The following is a 22,074-nucleotide window of genomic DNA, read 5'->3' as shown; positions in this document are numbered from 1 at the left end:
CAACCGAAGTTGGAAGACACAGCCTTCTATAGTTACCGTCAGTGCTGGTGCAATGTTTGTCAGTCTCGAAACACAGCCTTGAGTGATGCCTGAGGTTTCAGATCCTTTGCGTTCAGAGAAAATTTGCAGTAACTTCCTCAGATACGTACACACATTGTAAGTTGTAACTATATTTTAGTGTACAAAAGCAGCAGCATCCAGCCGTACTCTGTCTGCATTTTGCGGAGTTCCTGCCTGTATCTTTTAACAGATGTATTTATTCTTTGAACTAGCAAAAAATAAGGGGAAGCAAAAATGTTGAATACTGGGTTTGAATAATTGATGTTTCTTTTTGTATGAAACCGAATTCTTCAGTGATCATCCAACATATAATGCTTAATCATTTCTTATTTTTCGAAAATTACTGGGTTGCTGTTTTTTCGGAGAAGCAATCCTTTCATTTTTGCTGCCTCCGGTGGGAAATCGTGATTCTGAATCACATCCTGCTGTTTGAATTTTTTCTGAAGGTCAGTCACTCAGTCATTACAGCCAGCTCCCTAGGCCTCTCGCGGGTCAGGCCCATTAAGGGCTTGTTTGGTACTACAGTTTTAGTGGAGATTAACGGGGATAATCCGCTCCAAACTTCAAATCCCCACTTATCCCAATACATGTTTGGTGCTAGAGTATGAGCGAGTTTAATCCCCACTTATCCCCACGCTTCCCCAAATTTTAGTGCAATTTTTTCAATCCCAATACTCTACCCTTACCTAGTGGATTGGAGATGGGGTTTTGTGGGGATTGGGTGACATCAGTGATTCACCCAATACTCTAGAGTATTATTCCCACTAATTCTCGCTAAAAAACTAGTACCAAACAAGGCCTAAGACTGCTCATAGTGGGAGTAACATAGCTAGTAACATCACACACCCCAATGCATTTTGGTGACATGGCATGACAATAAATGAAGAAAGAGAGTAAGGTGGTAACTAGCTATGTTACCATAACATCACACTTCTCAAGACAAGATGAGTCTACAATCTAATAAATATAACATGTACTACCTCCGTTTCAAGGAATAAGGCGCACGCGTATTCCAAGACGAACTTTGACCATAAAAATTGAGCAAAAAAATCTTAATTATATTATATGTATATAGTATCGTTGAATTCGTATTGAAAAGCACTTTTTAATGATACTAATTTCATACAAACAATTTTTTATCTATTTGAAGTAATTCTTGGTCAAACAAAAAGCTCGTAAAACGAGGACGCCTTATTCCTTGAAACGGAGGTAGTATGATACTACATATGAGTAACTATCAACTATGAAGGTAGTAACATAGGGTAGTAACATGCACCATGTTACTACTCTATGTTACTTCCCACTGTGACTAGTCTAAGGTGGCCCTACGACTATCACAGCCCACCAACAATCAACCCTCCAGCGGCCGGGAGCGAAGAGGCGCCACCGTGCCAGCAGTGGGCAACGGCGGGGAGATGACCTCGTCAACGTCCAGCAAGGCGACGACGGCGCGCCGGGTCATCTCGACGGATGGATGAAGTGTGTCCCTCTCCGGGACGGTGGTGACCGCCTCTCCACCGCTCCCTCACCTGGAAGCCCCACCAGGTCAGCTTTTCACCCGCCAGCCTGCCCACAAGTTGCTTGTGTTTATTCCCATTCACTCCTCCATTGCGTCCTAGCTAGCTAGAGCCTAGAGCATCAATCTACTGACCGAGCCCGGAAACAGGGCATCACGGTGTGTGTACTCTGTCCGTGCATCCGAGAGGGAAAACAGGTGCTAGGTAGAATTCCGAGATAATAATAAAAAGTTGGTATGTTTTGTTGTTTAATCAGTTGCTAGTAGAGTATTAGTAGCAAGTTTGCTTAGCCACAAATAAGGTATGCACCTGTACATGCATCTACTACTAGTAGTAGTTTGTTGTTAGCGTGAAACTTCTATCTTGCATGGAAGAGCAAGTGAGCACGAAGCAAACAAGAACTTGCAAGGCTGCAGGAGATAGACTAACAAAGATGGAAGGTGATAAGCTTCAGTGATAAGCTGAAGAATGTCAGGATAGCGTAGCAGAGAAGTGCGGCTGAAATTCTCAGCTTCCACTAGTCAAGTGTTCACACTAGAGGTGTAGTACGTGAGCTGGTTTGTGTAGCTCACTAGTAGTATAAATAGCCCCCCATTGTATCAGTTCAACACCAAGCAGTAACCAAATGAGTGAAGAAAACGCAGCTTCTTTTGCTGCACCAAAACTGCTCGTGTCATTAAATTCTATTTGAGTCTGTGTGTGTCCACTATATGTGTGAGTAGCAACAACTCTAAGTAGTAGAGCTGTCATTTGGTATCAGAGCAACCTGGGAGATGTCAGGCGATCGTCACAAAGCTGCAAACACCACCACCTCTCCAGCAGCGGCGTGCGTCCGCAACCCCTCCTCCGGCAAACGAGCGACGCGATCGCCAAGTCGGGGACGGAGCAGGGTGCGAAACGAGTCGGGTGCGAAACGGCGGGGGCGAGGTCGTGGTACAACGGGAGGTGATCCGCAAGATGACTAACGGCGGAGGCGGCGGTAGGAGCCTCGTCTTCCCGATGCTCAAGCGCGGGACTACACCAACTGGGCCATGGTGATGGAGGTGAACCTGCAGGCGGCATCTCTCTGGGACGCGATCGAGGACGCCGCAGTTTCTCAGAGAGAGGACAAGCATGCCTTGGTGGCACTGCTCCGCTCCACTCCACCCGAGATGCATCCGATGCTGATCGGGAAGGGGAGCGCTAAGGCGGCGTGGGAGGCGATCAAGGTGCAGCACCAGTGCAATGATCGTGTGTGCGATTCACGTGTGCGGCGGCTCCGGACGGAATTCAAGATGATCGCCTTCAAGAACGGCGAGCGCATCGACGAGTTCGGGTTGCGCATCACGAACCTCGCCGCCACCATGTGTAGCCTTTCGTCTACCCCTCGATCTTACTCACGACGTCAGAGGACAGAGACAAAGGTTTGTGCTGCGAACGACTTACAGCTTTTTTGTTTCGTTCTTCATTTTATTCATCCAACGGATTGATCGTGCTAATCACACAATGCCCACAACAGACGTGCCATCCCACGTCCAGGCGATCGAGTCATGCGCAAGGATCAGGTCAAAGTAAACTACCCTATATGTAGCTAGAAAATAGCTGAAACACTAACTGAATTCTAACTGAAACTACTGACAGAAAAACTACTAACCTGACGGCTAGTGCATCTTATTCAGAGAAGGAAAAGGCTAGAAGGAAAAGGCTAGAACCAACAATCTCCTCCTAATCTAGTTTTCTTTCACCTTGACCATGCCGATGTGCTGGCGCAGTTCCTGGAAACGCACTCGCCCAAGCGCCTTGGTCATGTTGTCAGATAGTTGGCCGTCAGTGCGAACGGACTGAATGTCGATGTCGCCGTTCTCCACGCACTGACGGATGAAATGGTAGCGGATTTGGATGTGTTTGCTCCGGTCGTGGAAGACCGGGTTCCTGGCCAGCGCGATCACTGACTTGTTGTCGACGCGCAGCTCGGTGATGCCGCCGTCGCGCCCAAGCAGCTCTCCCAGCAGCCGCTTGAGCCAGATGCCCTGGCACGCCGCACCAGTGGCGGCGACGTACTCCGCCTCACAGGTGGAGAGGACGACGATCTTCTGCTTCGTCGCTTGCCAGGAGATGGGACAGCTGCCGTAGTAGAACAGCATCCCACTGGTGCTCTTGCGATCGTCGATGTCCCCTGCCCAATCTGCGTCGCTGTAGCCGACGAGACGAGCCTCCTCATCTTGGCGCGTGTAGACGCAGCCCAACTTCCTGGTTCCGGCGATGTAGTGAAGCAGGGGCTTCACCGCGCTCCAGTGCTCGCTGGTGGGAGCCTCCATGAACTTGCTCAAGTAGCTCACCGCGAAGCAAATGTCGGGGCGCGTGTGTACCAGGTAGCGCAGCCCGCCGACAGTGCTGCGGTAGAGGGTGGGATCTACTGCCTTCCCGTTCCCCTTCTTGCTCAGCTTCAAGCGCGCCTCCATTGGCGTGGCAGTGGGGTTGCAGTCGCCCATCGACAATCTGTCGAGCAGCTTGTCTGCGTACGCGGCTTGGCTGAGCTGGATGCGCCCGGGCTCCTGGCTCACCTCGATGCCAAGGTAATAGGAGAGCAGCCTAAGATCGCCTTCTTGAAGATGACGATCGCCTGCGCGGCGGTGCCGGTGACGATGAGATCATCAACGTACACCCCGAGAAGCAGCCGCTCCCCATCCTTCTCCCGCGTGTAGACAGCGTGCTCCGATGGGCACTTGACGAAGCCGAGCGTGACGAGGCTCTGGTCCACCTTCACGTTCCATGCCCGTGGAGCTTGCCGGAGGCCATACAGCGCCTTGTTTAGGTGCAGTACCTTCCCCTCCGATCCGTGCTTGACGAATCCGGGAGGCTGCGTCACGTACATTCCTCCTTGATCTCGCCGTTGAGGAAGGCCGACTTTACATCGAAGTGGTGGACCTCCCATCTCTGCTGCGCGGCGACGGCGAGCAGGAGGCACACGGAGTCGAGGCGGGCGACTGGAGCGAAGACTTCGTCGAAGTCAACCCCCTCCTTCTGTACGTACCCTTTTGCAACGATCCGGGCCTTGAATTTGACGACGTGGCCCTTCTCGTTCTTCTTGGCCTTGTACACCCAATTTAGTCCAATGGGCTTGTGGCCCGGTGGGAGATCGACGAGAGACCAGGTCTTGTTTTCCTCCACAGCGGCCAGCTCCTCCGCCATTGCCCTACTCCAGCTCACCTCCTTCAGCGCCTCTCCCACGCTCGACGACTCTTCAACCGTGGTGAGGAGCAGCCGCTCTGCGAGTCCAGAAGCTGTGTTACCTGGACCCAGCAAGTCGGACACGCGGCGGTACCGGTGCGCCTCGCCACCGTCGCTGGCATCAAGCTGCTCAGGATCAGGTGCCACTGGCGGCGTGGCGAACTCGATGGAGCGCTCCTCCATCGCCGGAGGTGGAGGAGGTGTGCGTGGTGACGCCGTTCCTCCCTGGTCAGAGGTATCCCAATTCACCTCCTCTTCCAATTCGTGTGCAGGCGCTGGTGGTGGGTGTGCGATCGAATTGTTCGACTGTGTGTCCACCGTGAATTCGACCATGAAGTCTTGGGACGGACCCGTCCCGCCGTCTTTCTCCTCCCAATCCCAGCTTGCCGTCTCGTCGAAGACGACGTCCCACGTGACGTGGACGCGGCGAGTCGCTGGGTCGTAGACACGATATGCCTTTGACCCGGGCTCGTAGCCGATGAAGACCATCGGCGTGCTCTGGTCGTCGAGTTTGCGGAGGAAGGGGCATGCGCTCTTGACGTGCGCGATGCATCCGAAGACGCGGAAGTGCTCGACGGAGGGCCTCCTCCCGTGCCAGGCCTTGTACGGCGTCCTGCCGTCGACGGAGCGGGTGAAGGTGCGGTTCAGCACGTGCACCGCCGTGGTGACTGCTTCTCCCCAGAAGAAGCTAGGCAGCTTCTTGGCCTTCAACATGGACCTGGCCATGCCCACCACGGTCTGGTTGTGGCGCTCGACCACGCCGTTTTGCTGCGGTGAGTACGACACCGTCAGGTGCCGCTTGACGTCGGTGCGGAGCGTCCGCAGCGTGCACCGTGCCTCAGTCTGCGCCTCGGCCTGGAAGCGCTTGAGAGCGTCACCGGCCTCGTCCTTCGTCGTCAGCAGGACGAGCCACATGAAGCGGTTGTAGTCGTCGACGAGGAGCAAGAAGTACCGGCGTCCTCCAGGTGTTGGTGGCGCGACGGCACCACATAGGTTGGCGTGCACTAGCTCGAGCGGTTGCTCCGCCCTGTACTTGGCCTGCTGCGGAACGGTGTGCGTTGCTGCTTCCCCGCGCGAAGCAGGCCTCACAGAGGTCGCCGGTGGGCTCGACTGGTGGCAGTCCGCGCACCATGCCCTCCCTGGCCATCTTCTACAACGCCTCCAGGTGGACATGCCCGAACCGTGCATGCCAGCGCCATGCCGCTGTGTCGAGGCGCATTGCCAGGCACACTGGCCTGGCTGGCTGCATCGTTAGCTGATAGAGACAATTAGGTGAGCGTCTCACCTGGACCAGCAGCTGATCACAACGATCGCGGATCGTCCGCGTGTCGCGCCTGATGTGGATGTCGTAGTCGTGTTCGTCGAGCTGCCCGAGGCTCACGACGCTGCTCTTCAGCCCGGGGATGAAGTACACGTCGGTGAACGCGCGCTGGCGACCGCCGCTGATGCTGAACACGATGTCGCCCTTGCCCTTGATCTGCACCACCGATCCGTCGCCGAAGCGCACGTTGCCGGTCACCGATTCGTCGAGGGTGGTGAACGCGGAGCGGTTCCCCGTCATTTGGTTCGACGCACCCGTGTCGAGGTACCACATGGCGTCCATGGGCTCATCCGCGCGCCCTGGCACCACCTTGGCCTTCTCCTCGTTCAGGAGGATGAGGGGACGTGCTGGTTCGACGTCTCCAGCGATCGGTGCAAGTGTGCTTGGCCCAGCCGCAATGGGCACGTCGTCGAGCATGATCTCGGCGAGGAGCATCGCTGGATCAGCGTCTCCTTCCTCCTGGACAAGGTGAGCCTGCGTCTCCTCGTCCCTCTTTTTCTTGCGGCAATCACGGGCACAATGCCCCTTCTTCCCACAGTAGCGGCACTTGTCGTCTTTGGACGGACCGCCGCCGCCACGCACGACGTCCTTGCCGCGGCCGTTCGGGCGGTTCTTGTTCTGCCTGCCACCCAAGCCGGATCCTTCTGATCCGTGCTGGCTGCTGGCAGCGCGTGCGTGCCACTCCTCCGTGAGGAGCAGGTGGCCACCAGCGTCTTGGTCTGGCTCGCCACGTCCCTCGGACGCCGCCAGGCGCCCGCTCAGCTCCTCGATCGTGAGCTCCTTTAGGTCAAGCAAAGTTTCGATCGAGCAAGCCATCTGGGCGTACCTTTTGGGGACGACGCGCAGGATCTTGGACACGCCGTCGAGCTCAGAGCTGGTGTCACCCAGGGACTGCAGCTCGGTGACGAGGCTGGAGACGCGAATGGAGAAGTCCTCGGCGTTTTCCCCGCTCCTGAACGCCAGGTTTTCGAAGTCCTTGCGGAGCTTCTGGCGGCGCGCCTCGCGGACGCGATCGACGCCGACGCGCATCGTCTTGATGGTGTCCCAGGCGACCTTGGCGTTGTCCTTTGCAGCGAGGAGCTGCACCATCTCCGACGGCACCGAGCTCAGGATGGCGCTGAGCGCCTGTCTTTCTTGCCGCTCAGGTGCGTCGTCCGCATCGACAACTTCCCACTCTGTGTAGTTGGTCTTGGTGAGTGTCGGCCAGGACGTGGAGCCGCCGCTGCCACCGTCCCGCACGATCGTCTCCCGCACAACCACCTCGCCAGCACCACTCCTTCCCCTGCTTCGTCCGCGACTTTGCGATCGCGCGCGAAGAGGGCTCCTGGCTGCTGCGGCGCTTGCAGCCGCTGCATCTACCGGCGCTGGAGGTGCCGGCGCTGGAGTCCCAACCATGGTGTTAGGCTCTGATACCACTTGTAGCCTTTCGTCTACCTCTCGATCTCACTCACGACTTCAGAGGATAGAGACAAAGGTTTGTGATACGAACGACTTACAGCTTTTCTGTTTCGTTCTTCCTTTTATTCATCCAACGGACTGATCGTGCTAATCACACGATGCCCACAACAGACGTGCCATCCCACTTCCAGGCGATCGAGTCATGCGCAAGGATCAGGTCAAAGTAAACTACCCTATCTGTAGCTAGAAAATAGCTAAAACACTAACTGAATTCTAACTGAAACTACTGACAGAAAAACTACTAACCTGACGCTAGTGATGCTAGTGCATCTTATTCAGGGGAGGAAAAGGCTAGATTAACCAACACCATGCGCTCCCTCGCGGATACCTGCGATGATGAGAAGATAGTAAGGAAATTCCTTTCTGTCGTCCCAAATCAGTTTGTGCAGATCACTTTCTCGATGGAGACGATGATGAACCCGGCCACACTCACCGTGGAGGAGGTTGTCGGACACCTTCGGGCCATCGAGGATCGCCTGAACCCTGAGCAGGGCACCACTGCCTCTAGCGGCAACCTGCTGCTAACAGAGAAGCAGTGGGAGGACAGAAGGAGGAAGCAGCAGGGCGGCGACTCCGGCGGGAACGGTGGCGGTGGACGAAAGGGTGGCAAGCCGCCGCCCAAGTCCTCGTTATCGCAAGGCTCTAGCGGCAACGCTAACCGCATAAACTGCCATTATTGTGGCAAGAAGGGGCACTGGAAGCACGACTGCCGCAAGAAGCAGTGCGATGAAGCTGCTGCGGCGGCGCACCTGATCCAGGACGAGAATGGTGGAAAAGCAGACCCGGAGCTGCACATGGCCACCGTCGTCGAGCTCGCATCTCCTGCACCGCTGGTGCAAGCCTCCTCGACATCGTCTGATCCACCTGCACTGCCTACGGGGGAGCAGGTGTATCTCAACGAGGAGCGCGCCCGCGTCGTGTTCAGGCGCACGGCGCACGACACTGACGCAGCATGGTACCTCGACACCGGAGCATCGAACCACATGACCGGCGACGACAGCGTCTTCGCCGAGCTGGACATGACTGTCTCCGGCAAGGTGCGCTTCGGCGATGGATCGGTTGTCAACATCTGCGGCCGCGGAACCGTCCTCTTCGTCATCAACAACGAGCGACATCATGAGCTGGCCAGTGTGTACTGGATCCCACGGCTCAAGTTGAACATCGTCAGCATTGGGCAGCTAGACGAGCTCGGGTACCCCACCCACGTCGAGCACTGCTACATGGAGGTCCGCGATCGTGCCAAGGTCCTGATCGCCAAGGTGCCAAGGACGACGAACAGACTCTACGTGGCGCAGCTCCAAGTCGTGCAGCCAGTGGCGGCGCACGCCAACGACGACGCGTGGCGCTGGCACTCACGCTTCGTCCATCAGATCTTCGATAGCCTCGAGAAGATGTCGAGGAAGGGAGTGGTGCGCGGTCTCCCCACCATCAGCCACGCCGAGCAGCTTTGCGAAGCCTGCATCGTGGGGAAGCACCGGCGCTGCCCATTTCCCGCAGCAACCAAGTACCGCGCCACGACGCCTCTTGAGCTCGTGCACGGTGACCTCTGCGGTCCAATCTCGCCAGCAACACCGGGAGGGAAGAAGTACTTCCTCTTGCTCGTCGACGACAATAGCTGGTACATGTGGATGTACCTGCTCAGGTCGAAAGATGAGGCAGCTGCGGCAATTCGGCGTTTCCAGGCTGAGACGGAGAAGGAGACGAAGCGTCCTCTGCACGTGCTCCGCACTGATCGGGGCGGCGAGTTCACGGCGAACGAGTTCGCCGATTGGTGCACACAGCATGGCGTCCAGCGTCACCTCACTGCCCCCTATTCTCCACAACAAAATGGGGTAGTGGAACGGCGGAACCAGACGATCGTCGGCGCCGTCCGGAGCATACTCAAGGAGAAATCCGTCCCAGCTAAGTTCTAGGGAGAAGCGGCGGCAACAGCGGTGTTCGTCCTGAACAGATCCTTGACAAGGAGCCTGGAAGGGAAGACACCATTTGAAGCCTGGTATGGCAGAAAACCTAGCGTTCATTTTCTTCGCGTGTTCGGCTGCAAGGCATACGCGAAGGAGACGAAACCAGGCTTGAAGAAGCTCGATGACCGCAGCCGCCCGATGGTGATGCTTGGGTATGAGGAAGGAAGCAAGGTGTATCGCCTATATGACCCGGAGAAGAAGTGCCTTCATGTATCCCGCGAAGTCATCTTCGACGAGGCCGCGAGCTGGGATTGGGGAGAGCACAATGATGGTGCCGCCACTCTCGCTGTGGAGAGTTGGACGATATCGCAACCAACGGCAACACGGCCGGAGAAACCAGCTGAAGCGACACCTGCATTAAGCTCTCCTTCGCCGTCACCATAGGCAGCATCGGCTACGACTGGGCCGCAATTGGTGGGTCGGCCCATCTCTGCTCCATCAGGCCAGCCCGTGCGTTTCGTCTCTCCACCAGAAGATGGAGGCATCGAGAATCTGGATACCGGCGTTGACCCAAGCCTCGCTCGCTACCGCAGCATTCGAGACTTTCTCAATCCCGATGAGGAGAATCCAGGGCGAACAGAGCGCCTCCTCCTCACTCCCACAGGCGAGCCAGCGACGCTCGCCGAGGCCGAAGGAGACGAAGATTGGCAGTTCGCCATGGTCGATGAGCCATAGTCAATCGAGGAGAAACAGACATGGTCGCTTGCTGATCTGCCGTGAGGTCACAAGCCCATCGGATTGAAGTGGATCTTCAAGTTCAAGCACGACGCTGACGGTCACGTCCTCAAGCACAAGGCCAGGCTCGTCGCGAAGGGATACGTCCAGAGGCCAGGGATTGACTTCGATGAAGTCCTTGCCCCCGTTGCGCGACTGGACTCTGTCAGGCTCCTGATCGCCGTCGCTGCCCAATTCAAGTGGGAGGTCCACCACATGGACGTGAAGACGGCATTCCTCAACGGTGATTTGGGGGAGAAAGTGTATGTGACTCAGCCGCCAGGATTCGTCGACGGCAACAACTCGAGCAAGGTGATGTGCCTCCACAAGGCACTCTACGGTCTCCGTCAGGCCCCGCGCGCATGGAACACCAAGCTCCATGCCGTGCTGGTGTCACTTGGTTTCGTGCGGAGTGCTTCGGAGCATGCCGTGTACACTCGTGGAGAGGGTGACTCACGGCTCCTGCTCGGCATATACGTCGACGATCTCGTCGTCACAGGAGGGAGCACCACTGCAATCTCAAGCTTCAAGCAGCAGATGTGCAGCCAGTTCAAGATGAGCGACATGGGCTTGCTCACTTTGTACCTGGGCATCGAGGTATGTCAGGCTCCTGGCCACATCACACTAAAGCAGACCGCCTTCGCAGCGAAGGTGCTCGAAAAGGCGGGCATGGCTGATTGCAACGCAGCTCATGTGCCGATGGAGCCAAGGCTGAAGCTCTCGAAGAGGAGCACGAATCCTCCGGTCGACGTCACGTTGTACTGCAGCATTGTCGGCAGTCTGCGTTACCTCGTGCACACGAGGCCGGACATCAGCTTCGCCGTTGGCATGGTGAGCCGCTTCATGGAAGCGCCCACCACGGAGCACCTGAGTGCTGTGAAGCACCTGCTCCGCTACATTGCGGGGATGATCGACACCGTCTGTTCGTTCTCGTCCGCGCCAGAAGGTGCACACCTGATCGGCTACAGCGATGCAGATGATGCTGGTGATATCGATGACAGGAAGAGTACTACAGGTACACTCTTCTTCTTCGGAAATTGCCCAGTGTCATGGCAGAGCCAGAACCAAAGGGTGGTGGCATTGTCGTCCTGCGAATCTGAGTACATCGCAGCTGCGACGACGGCGTGTCAAGGTGTTTGCCTCGGCCGTTTGCTCGGCGACTTGCTGGGATCTCATCCTCTCGTCGCTGATCTGCTCGTGGACAATAAGTCTGCGATCCAACTGTGCAAGAATCCAGTGCACCATGACCGTAGCAAACACATCGACACGCGGTACCACTACATCGGGGACTGCATTGAGGAAGGAACTGTCACGGTCGAGTACATCGGCACAGAAGACCAACTCGCAGATATTCTGACCAAGGCACTTGGTCGCGTTCAGTTTCAAAATCTGCGAGAAAGAATTGGCGTCCTCAACCTCTACCGCAACTAGATTAGGGGGAGAATTGTTGTTTAATCAGTTGCTAGTAGAGTAGTAGTAGCAAGTTTGCTTAGCCACAAATAAGGTATGCACCTGTACATGCATCTACTACTAGTAGTAGTTTGTTGTTAGCGTGAAACTTCTATCTTGCATGGAAGAGCAAGTGGGCACGAAGCAAACAAGAACCTGCAAGGCTACAGGAGATAGACTGACAAAGATGGAAGGTGATAAGCTGAAGAATGTCAGGATAGTGTAGCAGAGAAGTGCGGCTGAAATTCTCAGCTTCCATTAGTCAAGTGTTCACACTGAGGTGAGGTGTAGTACGTGAGCTGGTTTGTGTAGCTCACTAGTAGTATAAATAGCCCCCCATTGTATCAGTTCAACACCAAGCAGTAACCAAGTGAGTGAAGAAAACGCAGCTTCTTTTGCTTCACCAAAACTGCTCGTGTCATTCAGTTCTATTTGAGTCTGTGTGTGTCCACTATATGTGTGAGTAGCAACAACTCTAAGTAGTAGAGCTGTCATGTTTGATGCTCAGGCCAGGAATTGGCCTAGAGATGTAATGGCCATTCGTTATTTATGAGTGCAATCGTGCATTACAAGAAGCCAAGGAAAATATTGGGCTGGGTCCAGCTGCTTCCACCCTTGCATAGATTTAGCTCAATATAGGATTCGCATAAGAATTTAAGGAATCCAGCTGCTGTTTTTGGCTGGGACAAGCAAAATCTGACCAAGTCATGCCCGGCCTACGTACTGTCCGTCAGTAGACAAGATAAACACCTAGGGAGTTCGATGTAAAACAAGTTAACATGTGTTGAACCATTTGGCCAAGTCAATCAAAATATTACAAGATTCATCTAGACCATGGACGTAAGCAACTGATATAAGAATTCACTAGGCAGGCTTGTGACACGCCATAGTCACCGCTAACAATCTGCATAAATAGGATGAACGTGCAGAGTTCGAAATGAATCGACCTATCACTCTAGGTGTTCGTGCAAACTGAGTGAGCAAGAGCTGGATCGAGAGTATTCAAGGTCCAGAGATGGGTCTCTCAAGTGCTATGCAATGGTGGGAGGAGTGGCAGCTGCGCATCCTCGTCTTGGGCAGCCTCTTCATCCAGTACATCCTCTACTTCTCTATATGGGTGCGAAGAGCTCCTATCCTGCGCAAGTTGAGAGTGCTGGTGTGGATTGCATACATAGGTGGGGATGCCTTGGCGATCTATGCCCTCGCAACCCTATTCAACCGCCATAAGCAGACTTGTGATGGGGAGAGCAGTGCCCTGGAGGTCATGTGGGCGCCCGTCCTCCTAATCCACCTTGGCGGACAGACATGCATAAGTGCCTACAGCCTGGAAGACAACGAGCTATGGAAACGGCATACCATAACCCTGGTGTCTCAGGTTACGGTTGCCTTGTACGTCTTTTGCAAGTGGTGGTCCGGTGGTAAGATGCAGCTGGAGGCAGCAATCTTGCTCTTTGTTGCTGGCACCCTCAAATTCACCCAGAAGCCATGGGCACTCAGAACCGCCAGCTTTAACAGCTTGCAGGCCTCCAGCACTGTGTTCCTGCTGACACAAACACAAAGAGAAGAGCATGTATATTCGCTTGAAGAATATGTACAAGGAGCAAAGAAGTGTGTACTAGAAGTAAAGGTAGATAATCAACATGAGTATGGAACCGAGAGCGCTTATATGTTTGTCGACCTGTCTGCACCATACTCTTTTCGTATTGCAGAGTTACACTTTTTCCTGATGCTTGAAGATAACCGTGCATACAGTGATTTACAGGGCTCCCTCGGAACTACATTTGACCACATGTATACTAAAGTAGGATCAAGTCAAAGTAAACTCAGCTTTGGCTCAATATTGTTGCTTCCATTCTTGGTCTTAGCTTCTGCGGTGCTCTTTGCCAAGAGCCACAAGGATGGTCACAATGAGAAGGATATCAAGGTGACATACATCCTATTGGCTGCACTACCATGCTGGAGTTCTTACTTCCCTTCATGGGTTTCTGCACCAACATACCATGTTTCAATAGTTTCTTGGACAAGTATATTGGAGGGTGGCACAACATGGTTTCCCAGTACAACATCATGTCCTTCTGTGTACGGAAGAAGAATCCCACATTCCTGATGAAGCTTGCTACCTTCAACTTTCTAAAGGAATTCATTAACCTGCATTGGTATATTAAATATGTTCCTATAGCTTTCCAGGTCACAGGGGTGGTTCGCCAGCACGTGGAAGATGGTTGGAAGAAGTATATATCTGATGCTGCAAGTTACAGAAGATTTAGCGAGCTTCGAGGCCAGTGGGCTCTAAGTAAGCACCAAGAGATAGGATGGAGCTTGAAGATGTCATACAGTGAGAGCGTCCTCATCTGGCATGTTGCCACGGACCTCTGCTTTTATCACCCCAACACATCCCCTCAAGGTCAACAAGGAGAACCCACTCTACGCAGTAGGGAGATATCCAACTATATGATCTATCTGCTTCTCGTCCGTCCTGAGATGCTAATGCCCGGCACTAGATCTGATCTTTTCACCTTGGCCAGTGACATAATTGTGGAAAACAGCAAGGGGTCGCTCGACATGACAGAAGAAAATCTTGCTCACGAGATTCTCAACATGTGGCCCTTTGCAACTGATATGGTTTCCAATGCACTCAAGCTTTCCATAGAACTGATGGAGCTGGGTGACGAGAAGGAGAGGTGGACTCTGATCCAAGGTGTGTGGATGGAGATGCTCTGCTATTCTGCCAGCAGATGTAGGGGCTACCTACACGCCAAGAGCCTGGGTGATGGTGGGGAATTCCTTAGTATTATCTGGCTTCTCTTGTCAGTTATGGGGATGGAGACCTTGGCAGACAGGCATCAGAGATCAGTGCCCTCTCAAGAAGAAGCAACAGCAGAACAAGAAGCTCCAGCATCGACTTCCTGTTCAGGCACAACTGATCAATCTGAAGATAACCTTAGCCTAGTCTGAGAGATGGGCGCCTATGGAAATAACTGGTTCTTAGCTTTACTCGTTCACTCTTATCACGTTACTTCCATTGCATCATAGTGGTTTTTAAGTTTTTCTTTTGATGTGTGTGCTATTTTTTCTCTTTTTTTCTTTCTCAATTATATGCATACAGCGATGTACTCAAGGATGAACTATTGGTGGTTTCGCTGCATGGTTCTGTAAATGGTCTAATCAAACACATGTCTACCCTGTCCGTTATGGGTCAAGCTGAGATTCTTCCACGTCTTGTCCTAAGCATATCCTTGTGGTTTACACTTTGTTGCTGCTGAGATGCCGCGTCTCCCATCGGGTTGCAAAAGAGTCATCTGAACATTTTGGTCACCCTGTTGATGGTATTCTTATTATCATACCATATCCAAAACCAAAGGTTAAGAATTCTCTATGCAGTCCCATCCATTTATTTCTTGATGTGCAGTTTGGCGCGCTACTATATTTGGTGCTAGCTGTTTGCGGGTGGTGCCGTGGTGTGGTGACGAGAAACCTTAGATGCAGTGCAACAATGGATGCGTGGCTTCCATGGTCAGTGCCGCCCCATGGCATTGGCCTACAGGCTTGAGAGCTTTTTTTTTTCCTTTGACGATCATCACACCCCTTTATTTAAACAATAATGTTTACATGTATGTTGAGACCAGCAGGTGGTTCTAGTAACCACACGTATTTTGTCATGCAATCGTGATGTCTGTACTAGATTTGTTTTTTCTACATACACAGTTTACAGCACACTGGGCTCCCATCGACCCGGCCCAGCAATAGTTGCAGCACCCGGCGGAACAGACGCTCGCTCTTCCTCGTCGGCCTACTGGTACTAACTTAAAAGGACTTGAGCTGTGCATTTAGGCAAGTCAAGCAAAATATCACGCAGTCCAGCCCGGCTGCCTGCAGCCAGTTGGTGTACAGATGTGACAACATAAATAACTATCCCATTGATTAGATGAACACTTAAGTTAAGGCAGGACTATTCTGCCAAGTCAAGCAAAAATATGTGTGTTCAATTCTTTAAGCCAGCCTACTTGATGTAAACAATTCTGAAGGCATGTGAAACAATGAGGGAGCCACATCTAACCATGTGCATTCATATGTCTACATAGGGTGAATTGGTGAATTCGAAACGAATCAGACAGTCACTTTGTTCATGTGTGAAACTCCACAAGAGTGAGATTGTCTCAGAGAGGGCCAGAAAGGCAGATTAGATGGGTCTCTCAAGTGCTATGCAATGGTGGGAGGAGTGGCAGCTGCGCATCCTCGTCCTGGCCAGTTGCTTCATCCAGTATGTCCTCTTCTTCTCTTTTTGGGTGCGTAGAGTTCCTTTGCTACGCAGGTTGAGAGTACTGGTGTGGGTCGCGTACATAGCCGGAGGCGCTGTGGCGATTTACGCCCTCGCCGCCCTCTTCAATCGTCGCAAGCAGACCTGCGATGGGGAGAGCAGTGCCCTGGAAATCCTTTGGGCCCCTGTCCTCCTCATCCACCTCGGTGGCCAGCCATTGATAAGTGCCTACAGCCTCGAAGACAACGACCTATGGAAACGACATACCATAACCCTGGTGTCTCAGGTCACGGTTGCCCTGTACGATTTCTGCAAGTGGTGGTCCGGTGAGAAGATTCTGCTGACGGCAGCGATCTTGCTCTTCCTTCTTGGCATCCTCAAATTTGCCAACAAGCCATTCTCGCTCAGGTCCTCCAGCTTTAACAGCTTGCAGTCCTTCAACACTAGATTCATTCTGCCACAACAACAAGAACATGGCTTTGAACATTCACTTGAGGAATATGTACAAGAAGCAAAGAAGTGTGTACTGGAAAGAGAGGCATGCAGTCAAGGTTGGAAGATCGAGAGCAATTATATGTTCGCCGACCTGTCTGCTTCATACTCTTTTCGCATCACACAACTACCATATTTTGTGAAGCTTGATCATATGCATGCATACAATGCGTTGCATGCTTGTGTTGCAGATACATTTAATGGCCTGTACTGCAAAATAGGATCAATTGAAACTTATCTCAACCTTCGGTCATTCGTGTTGTTTTCATTCCTGGCCTTAGCTTCTTTGGTGCTCTTCACCAAGAGCCACAAGGATGGTTATAATGAGAAGGACATCACCGTGACATACATTCTATTCGGTTGCACCACCGCACTGGAGTTCTTTTTCCCCTGCTTAGTAATCAGCTCGTTCATTCCATATTGTGTGAGTGTCAATCAGAAGTACAATGTAATGTCGAACGATATTGTTTCCCAGTACAACCTCGTCTCCTTTTGTGTCCGCAAGAAGAAGCCTACATTAATGATGAAGCTTGCTACCTTCAACTTTCTAAGGCAGTTTATTAACAAGCATTGGTACATTGAACACGTACCTAGAGCATTCCAGGTCACTGGGGTGGTTCGCCAGCACGTGAATCATGGTTGGAAGAACTATATATATGGTGCTGCAAGTTACAGGAGATTTAACGATCTCCAGGGCCAGTGGGCTCTAAGGAGACACCATCAGCTAGGTTGGAGCTTGAAGAAGCCTTTTGACCAGAGCATCCTCATCTGGCACATTGCCACAGATCTATGCTTTTATCATCCCAACACATCCCCACAGTGTCGACAAGAAGAAGGCACTCAATGCAGTAGGGACATATCGAACTATATGGCCTACCTGCTTCTCATCCGTCCTGAGAGCTAATTGATAGATGTGCTAGATCGCCTAGAGTAGATCATTGCCGGGTAGAAGAGGGTACTGTGGGCGTTTACCTTTCACTTGGAGGAAGACGAACCCACCGGTGTAGAGACATGGCGACGACGGCGATGCGTGGGCGAGGTGGTGGTGGTGCTTTCCATCGCTCTGTGCAAGAACCTAGATCGGTAGGTGTCCTGGTGGAGCGAGTGGCACTCCTGGTCAACCTCGTGATCTGTGCCACCGCCCCCACCACTCTATATATAGCACAGGCGACAGGGGCCCACCAACCAGCGAACGGTTGGGCGCCCCCGATCAGGGCGCGGTCAAAGGCACGTCGAGCCGTTGGGCTCGTACGTGGTGGTGATCAACCTAACACTAATGTGTGGCACCAGATCAGATCTCTTCACCTTGGCGAGTGATAAAATTGTGATAAATAGCAAACGACCGTTTGACCCAGAAGAAATGGTTGTGCATGAGATTCTTAACATGCCGATGCTACCCATTGGAACTGTTTCTGATGCATCCAAGCTCACAAAAGCACTTATGGATTTGAGTGACGAGAAAGAGATGTGGACTGTGATCCAAGGTGTCTGGGTGGAGATGCTCTGCTATTCCGCCAACAGATGCAGGGGCTACCTGCACGCTAAAAGCCTGGGTGATGGTGGGGAGTTTCTCACCATTATATGGCTTCTCTTGTCATTCATGGGGATGGAAACCTTGGCGGACAGGCATCAGAGGTTAGAGCCTCCACAAGAGGAAGAAGGAGAATGAGAAGGACAAGACGGAGAAGAAGAACCATGCACTTCCCCTGCCCAAGGCAGAGCCAGTCGATCTGCAGATTACTGCAGCCCCGTCTGAGAGTTGGCGCATGTGCAAATTATTGATCTGATGTTTTGTACGTTTACCCATATCATGTTACATCCTTTGCATCATTTCTTGAGTACTATCTTAGATTAGGTGGTGTGTTTTAACCATTTGATGCTTCTGTTGGTGTGTGTTTTCATTTTCTTTTGATGTCAGTGTGCTATTGTGCTCTTTATTCCCTTGTCAATTTAAAGTGTACGATGATTATCAATAATTGCAATGTTAGTTTGAACCATTGGTGGTTTTGCTTCTTGGTTCTGGAAATCGTTCAAATAGATTTATGTCTAGACTATCCGTTCTGGAAGAAGTTGAGATTCCCCACATTTGTGTATTTACTCAACCCTTTTATGGAAGCCAGGATATAATGTGCCTACGGATGAGCTTGAAACAAACCAGGCTGAGTTCGGCTTTTGGCCAAGTGAAGTAAAATATGATGTCCAGCCCACAGCCTGGAAGCTTTCTACATTTTTTTGTGTGGCTTTAGGCATCAGAGGTCAGAGCCACCTGAAGAGAAAGAAGGAGAAGAACAAGGCGACGAAGAAGAAGAAGAAGAACCGTGCACTTCTCGTGCCCAAGGCAGAGCCAGTCAATCTGCAGACGACTACAGCCCCATCTGACAGGCGCATATATATTGAATTTAGTGGTCCAAGTTTGTCTCATTTGTTTAGTATCATGTTAATTCGCTTGCATCATTTATTACTTTCTTGGATTAGGATGTGTATTTTAACCATGTGTTGCTTCTGTTGGTGTGCATTTTTCTTTTCGTGATGTGTGTACGCTATTATGCTCTTTATTCCCTTGTCAAGTCGAAACTTACGATGATTATCCATCCATATAATGTTAGTTTGAGTCATTGGATGTAATGTGCCTACAGATGAGCTTGAAAAAATTGAAATTGAGTATGGGCTTTTGGCCAAGAGGAGTAAAATATGACAATTCCAGGCCATTGCCTGGAAGCTTTCTACATGATTTTTGGTTTTAGGTGATGAGAGCATGTGGGTGGTGATCGGAGGCGGTTGCGTTGAAATTCTTTGCCTTTGAGCTGGTAGCTCCAACAAGTACCTGCATGGCAAGGGTTTGGGCACCGGCTGAGAGTGCATCACCTATGTCTGGCTCCTGCTGTTACATACATATGGACATGGTGACCTTGTCTGCCGGAGAAGATGCAGGGGACAGAGCTATTGAGCGCAGGAAGAAACAGGTGCACCACTCCGTGCACTTCGACTTCCCGGGATAGCACGACATTGTTTGAGAAATGATGCTCATATATGGATTGGATTCTTAGTCGTTGCTTGTTTGAGTTAAAAGTTATTAGCCTGGTGGGATGTTTGTAAGAGCGGGGCTGTGAGAGTTAAAAGAAATTATTAGCCTGGTAGGATGTTTGTAAGAGCGGGGCTGTGAGAGTTAAAAGAAAATATTAGCCTGGTAAAGCTTTTTTTCGATAAAGAAGCATAGCCCCAGCCTCTGCATCCATAGATGCACACGGCTTGCTTTATTAAAACTTAGTATCAAGTCACAAAAGATTCATCCTCAGTTATTACAATCACGAAAAAGCTTAGGTCGATACATGAATCAACCAGCCGAAAATATGTCACTCAGAAAAGCTATGCATTTGCTATTCTATTAAGATGCCGCCACCCTGGAAAAAGAAGTCTTGACCAACCACTAGCATCCGGCTGCATCCAGAAACCATGCACTCCGGCTGATCCTCCGGGAGCAAGAAACGTCAAAGCTGGATCCAGTGAACCATAGTGTGAATAACCTGCAAAAAATTAGTAGTCATTTTTGTTAAAAACAATATCATTTCTGCCATTCCAAATTGACCAACATAAAGCCGAAACACCAATGTGAATCCTAATTTTATCATTTTTGTCAGCTTCATTAAGCCAATTCTCAAACATATTTATGACATTGGATGGAGGTGGAATGTTATATGCAGCAAAAACCACCCGCCAAATAAGCCTAGCAAAAGGACATGAAATAAACAAATGTTCCACTAATTCATCGGCGTCACAGAAGAAGCATTTCATATTTCCCTTCCAATTCCTCTTTGCTAGATTATCACGGGTCAACGGTCAAGAGGACTTTCTTACTAAGGAACCACATAAAGATTTTAATTTTCAGTGAGATTTTTATTTTCCAAAGATACTTACGAAGATATATTGTATGTCCATTTAACATATCACCATACATAGATTTAACAGTGAAATTCCCTGAAGATATTAGACCCCAAACGAACCTATCTTGGTCATCATTTAGATTTATCTCCATTAATCTTTGGCATAGGTGAACCCATTGATCTCATTTATTGCCAATCAGCCTTCTTCGAAAACCAATATTTAATGGAGTTGAACGCATAACACTTTCCACCGTATCATGTTTACGATGGACAATATTATATAATTGGGGATACTGAGATGCAAGGGTCTGCTCACCTAACCATCTGTCTTCCCAAAAACGCACTCCTTATCCAGAACCAACTTCAAATTTGCCTCTGCTAAAGAATTCCCCTTTAACTTTCATTAGTCCCTTCCAGAAATGTGAATCAGTAGGCTTACTTTCAACTTCAGCCAAGGTTTTCTAAGAAAGATACTTATTTTTTAAAAGTTGTTGCCATAACCCTTCTTCAGAAAGGAGCTTATAAAGCCATTTGCTAAGCAGGCAAGATTTTTAATCTCCAGTACTTCAATTTTCAGACCACCTTGGTCTTTGGATCTGCAAATTAAATTCTACTTAGTTAACCGATATTTCTTTTTTATTTTCCTCACATTGCCAAAAAAAGCGTGATCGGAAAAAATCTAATCTCTTCCTTACCCCTTTAGGTATATCAAAGAAAGATAGCATAAACATCAGTAAGCTGGTAAGAACAGAGTTAATCAATACAAGGCGATCCACATATGATAACATATTTCCAGCCCAACACCCAAGCTTTTTCTCTAAACGACTCTCAATTGGGTTCCATTCAGATTTTTTTAACTTTCTATAATGAATTGGAATACCCAAATACCTGAAGGGTAAAGAACCAGATTCACAACCAAAAAGTTGGTTGTACTGTTCCTCTTCCTACTTAGCCTTGCCAAAACTAAAAATCTCACTTTTGTGGAAATTGATTTTTAGTCCTGACAATTCTTCAAAGAAACGCAAAATAAGTTTCATATTTACAGCCTTTTCAAAGTCATGTTCCATCAAGCCAAGGCGCATGCCAAAAACTTGTGATGTGCCCATCTCTGATTGTTATTGTGGTAGCCTCATCATAAGGGTGGTCATCGCCGATTGAAGCCTTAAGAGGGATCTTTCCAAATAAACCATGGCCACCTAAGCGTCAAAGCTCTCGAAAATTTACCCAAGTCGATGATGCCCATTGAAAGTGCATGGAGCCCCCATGTGTGCTTTTGGTAATTAATGTCAATCCCTATGGACTAATGTTTGCATTGAGTTATATTTGTAGGACTTGTCCATAGGCAATGTTTGAACCATATGTTGGCTTCAAGATTGCAATAAGAAGCAAACAAAGTAGATCAAGTGTCAAGTATGTCTTGAAGATGAAGATGAAGTGAGCCCTCAAGTTTAACTTCAAGACATCAACGATGAAAAATGAAGAAATGAAGTGCAAGTTCAAGACGAGCCATCTCGAAGAGATCATTTGCTTGAATCTTGCCATCCATATAGTGATCATGGATATGAGAAGATGCGTCGAAGAAGAAGCTCTCCCATGATGGATTATGGGGAAGAGCAATCCACAAGACTTCATCAAGCAGGCGTTCCATCTTATTTCGGTCAAGACCGTCATCATCGAGCTCAAGTGGAATGCGCAAGTTTAAGGTTTGCTCTTGATAGAGGAGTTTCTTTCTCACCGGTCTCATGGTGTA

The 22,074-nt window shown here is 50.6% G+C and overlaps 3 protein-coding genes across 3 annotated transcripts; 2 read left to right on the top strand and 1 right to left on the bottom strand.

Annotated features, from left to right (window-relative positions):
• Positions 1-3,286: 3,286 nt before the first annotated feature.
• LOC127304414 (secreted RxLR effector protein 161-like) lies at positions 3,287-4,048 on the bottom strand. The gene has a single exon (XM_051335104.1). The coding sequence runs from the start codon at positions 4,046-4,048 to the stop codon at positions 3,287-3,289; it is 762 nt and encodes a 253-aa protein (XP_051191064.1).
• An 8,660-nt stretch (positions 4,049-12,708) lies between these two features.
• Positions 12,709-14,648, top strand: LOC139831846 (uncharacterized). The gene is made up of 2 exons (XM_071821193.1): positions 12,709-13,717; positions 13,873-14,648. Exons 1-2 carry the CDS (start codon positions 12,709-12,711, stop codon positions 14,646-14,648), a joined length of 1,785 nt encoding a protein of 594 aa, XP_071677294.1.
• A 1,229-nt stretch (positions 14,649-15,877) lies between these two features.
• Positions 15,878-17,347, top strand: LOC139831845 (uncharacterized). The gene has a single exon (XM_071821192.1). The coding sequence runs from the start codon at positions 15,878-15,880 to the stop codon at positions 17,345-17,347; it is 1,470 nt and encodes a 489-aa protein (XP_071677293.1).
• The last annotated feature ends 4,727 nt before the right edge of the window (positions 17,348-22,074 follow it).

Source organism: Lolium perenne, chromosome 5 (genome assembly GCF_019359855.2).
Source record: "Lolium perenne isolate Kyuss_39 chromosome 5, Kyuss_2.0, whole genome shotgun sequence".
Taxonomy (NCBI): Eukaryota; Viridiplantae; Streptophyta; class Magnoliopsida; order Poales; family Poaceae; genus Lolium; species Lolium perenne.
Note: the sequence above shows the minus strand (reverse complement) of the source record. Positions and strands in the feature narration are given on the sequence as shown.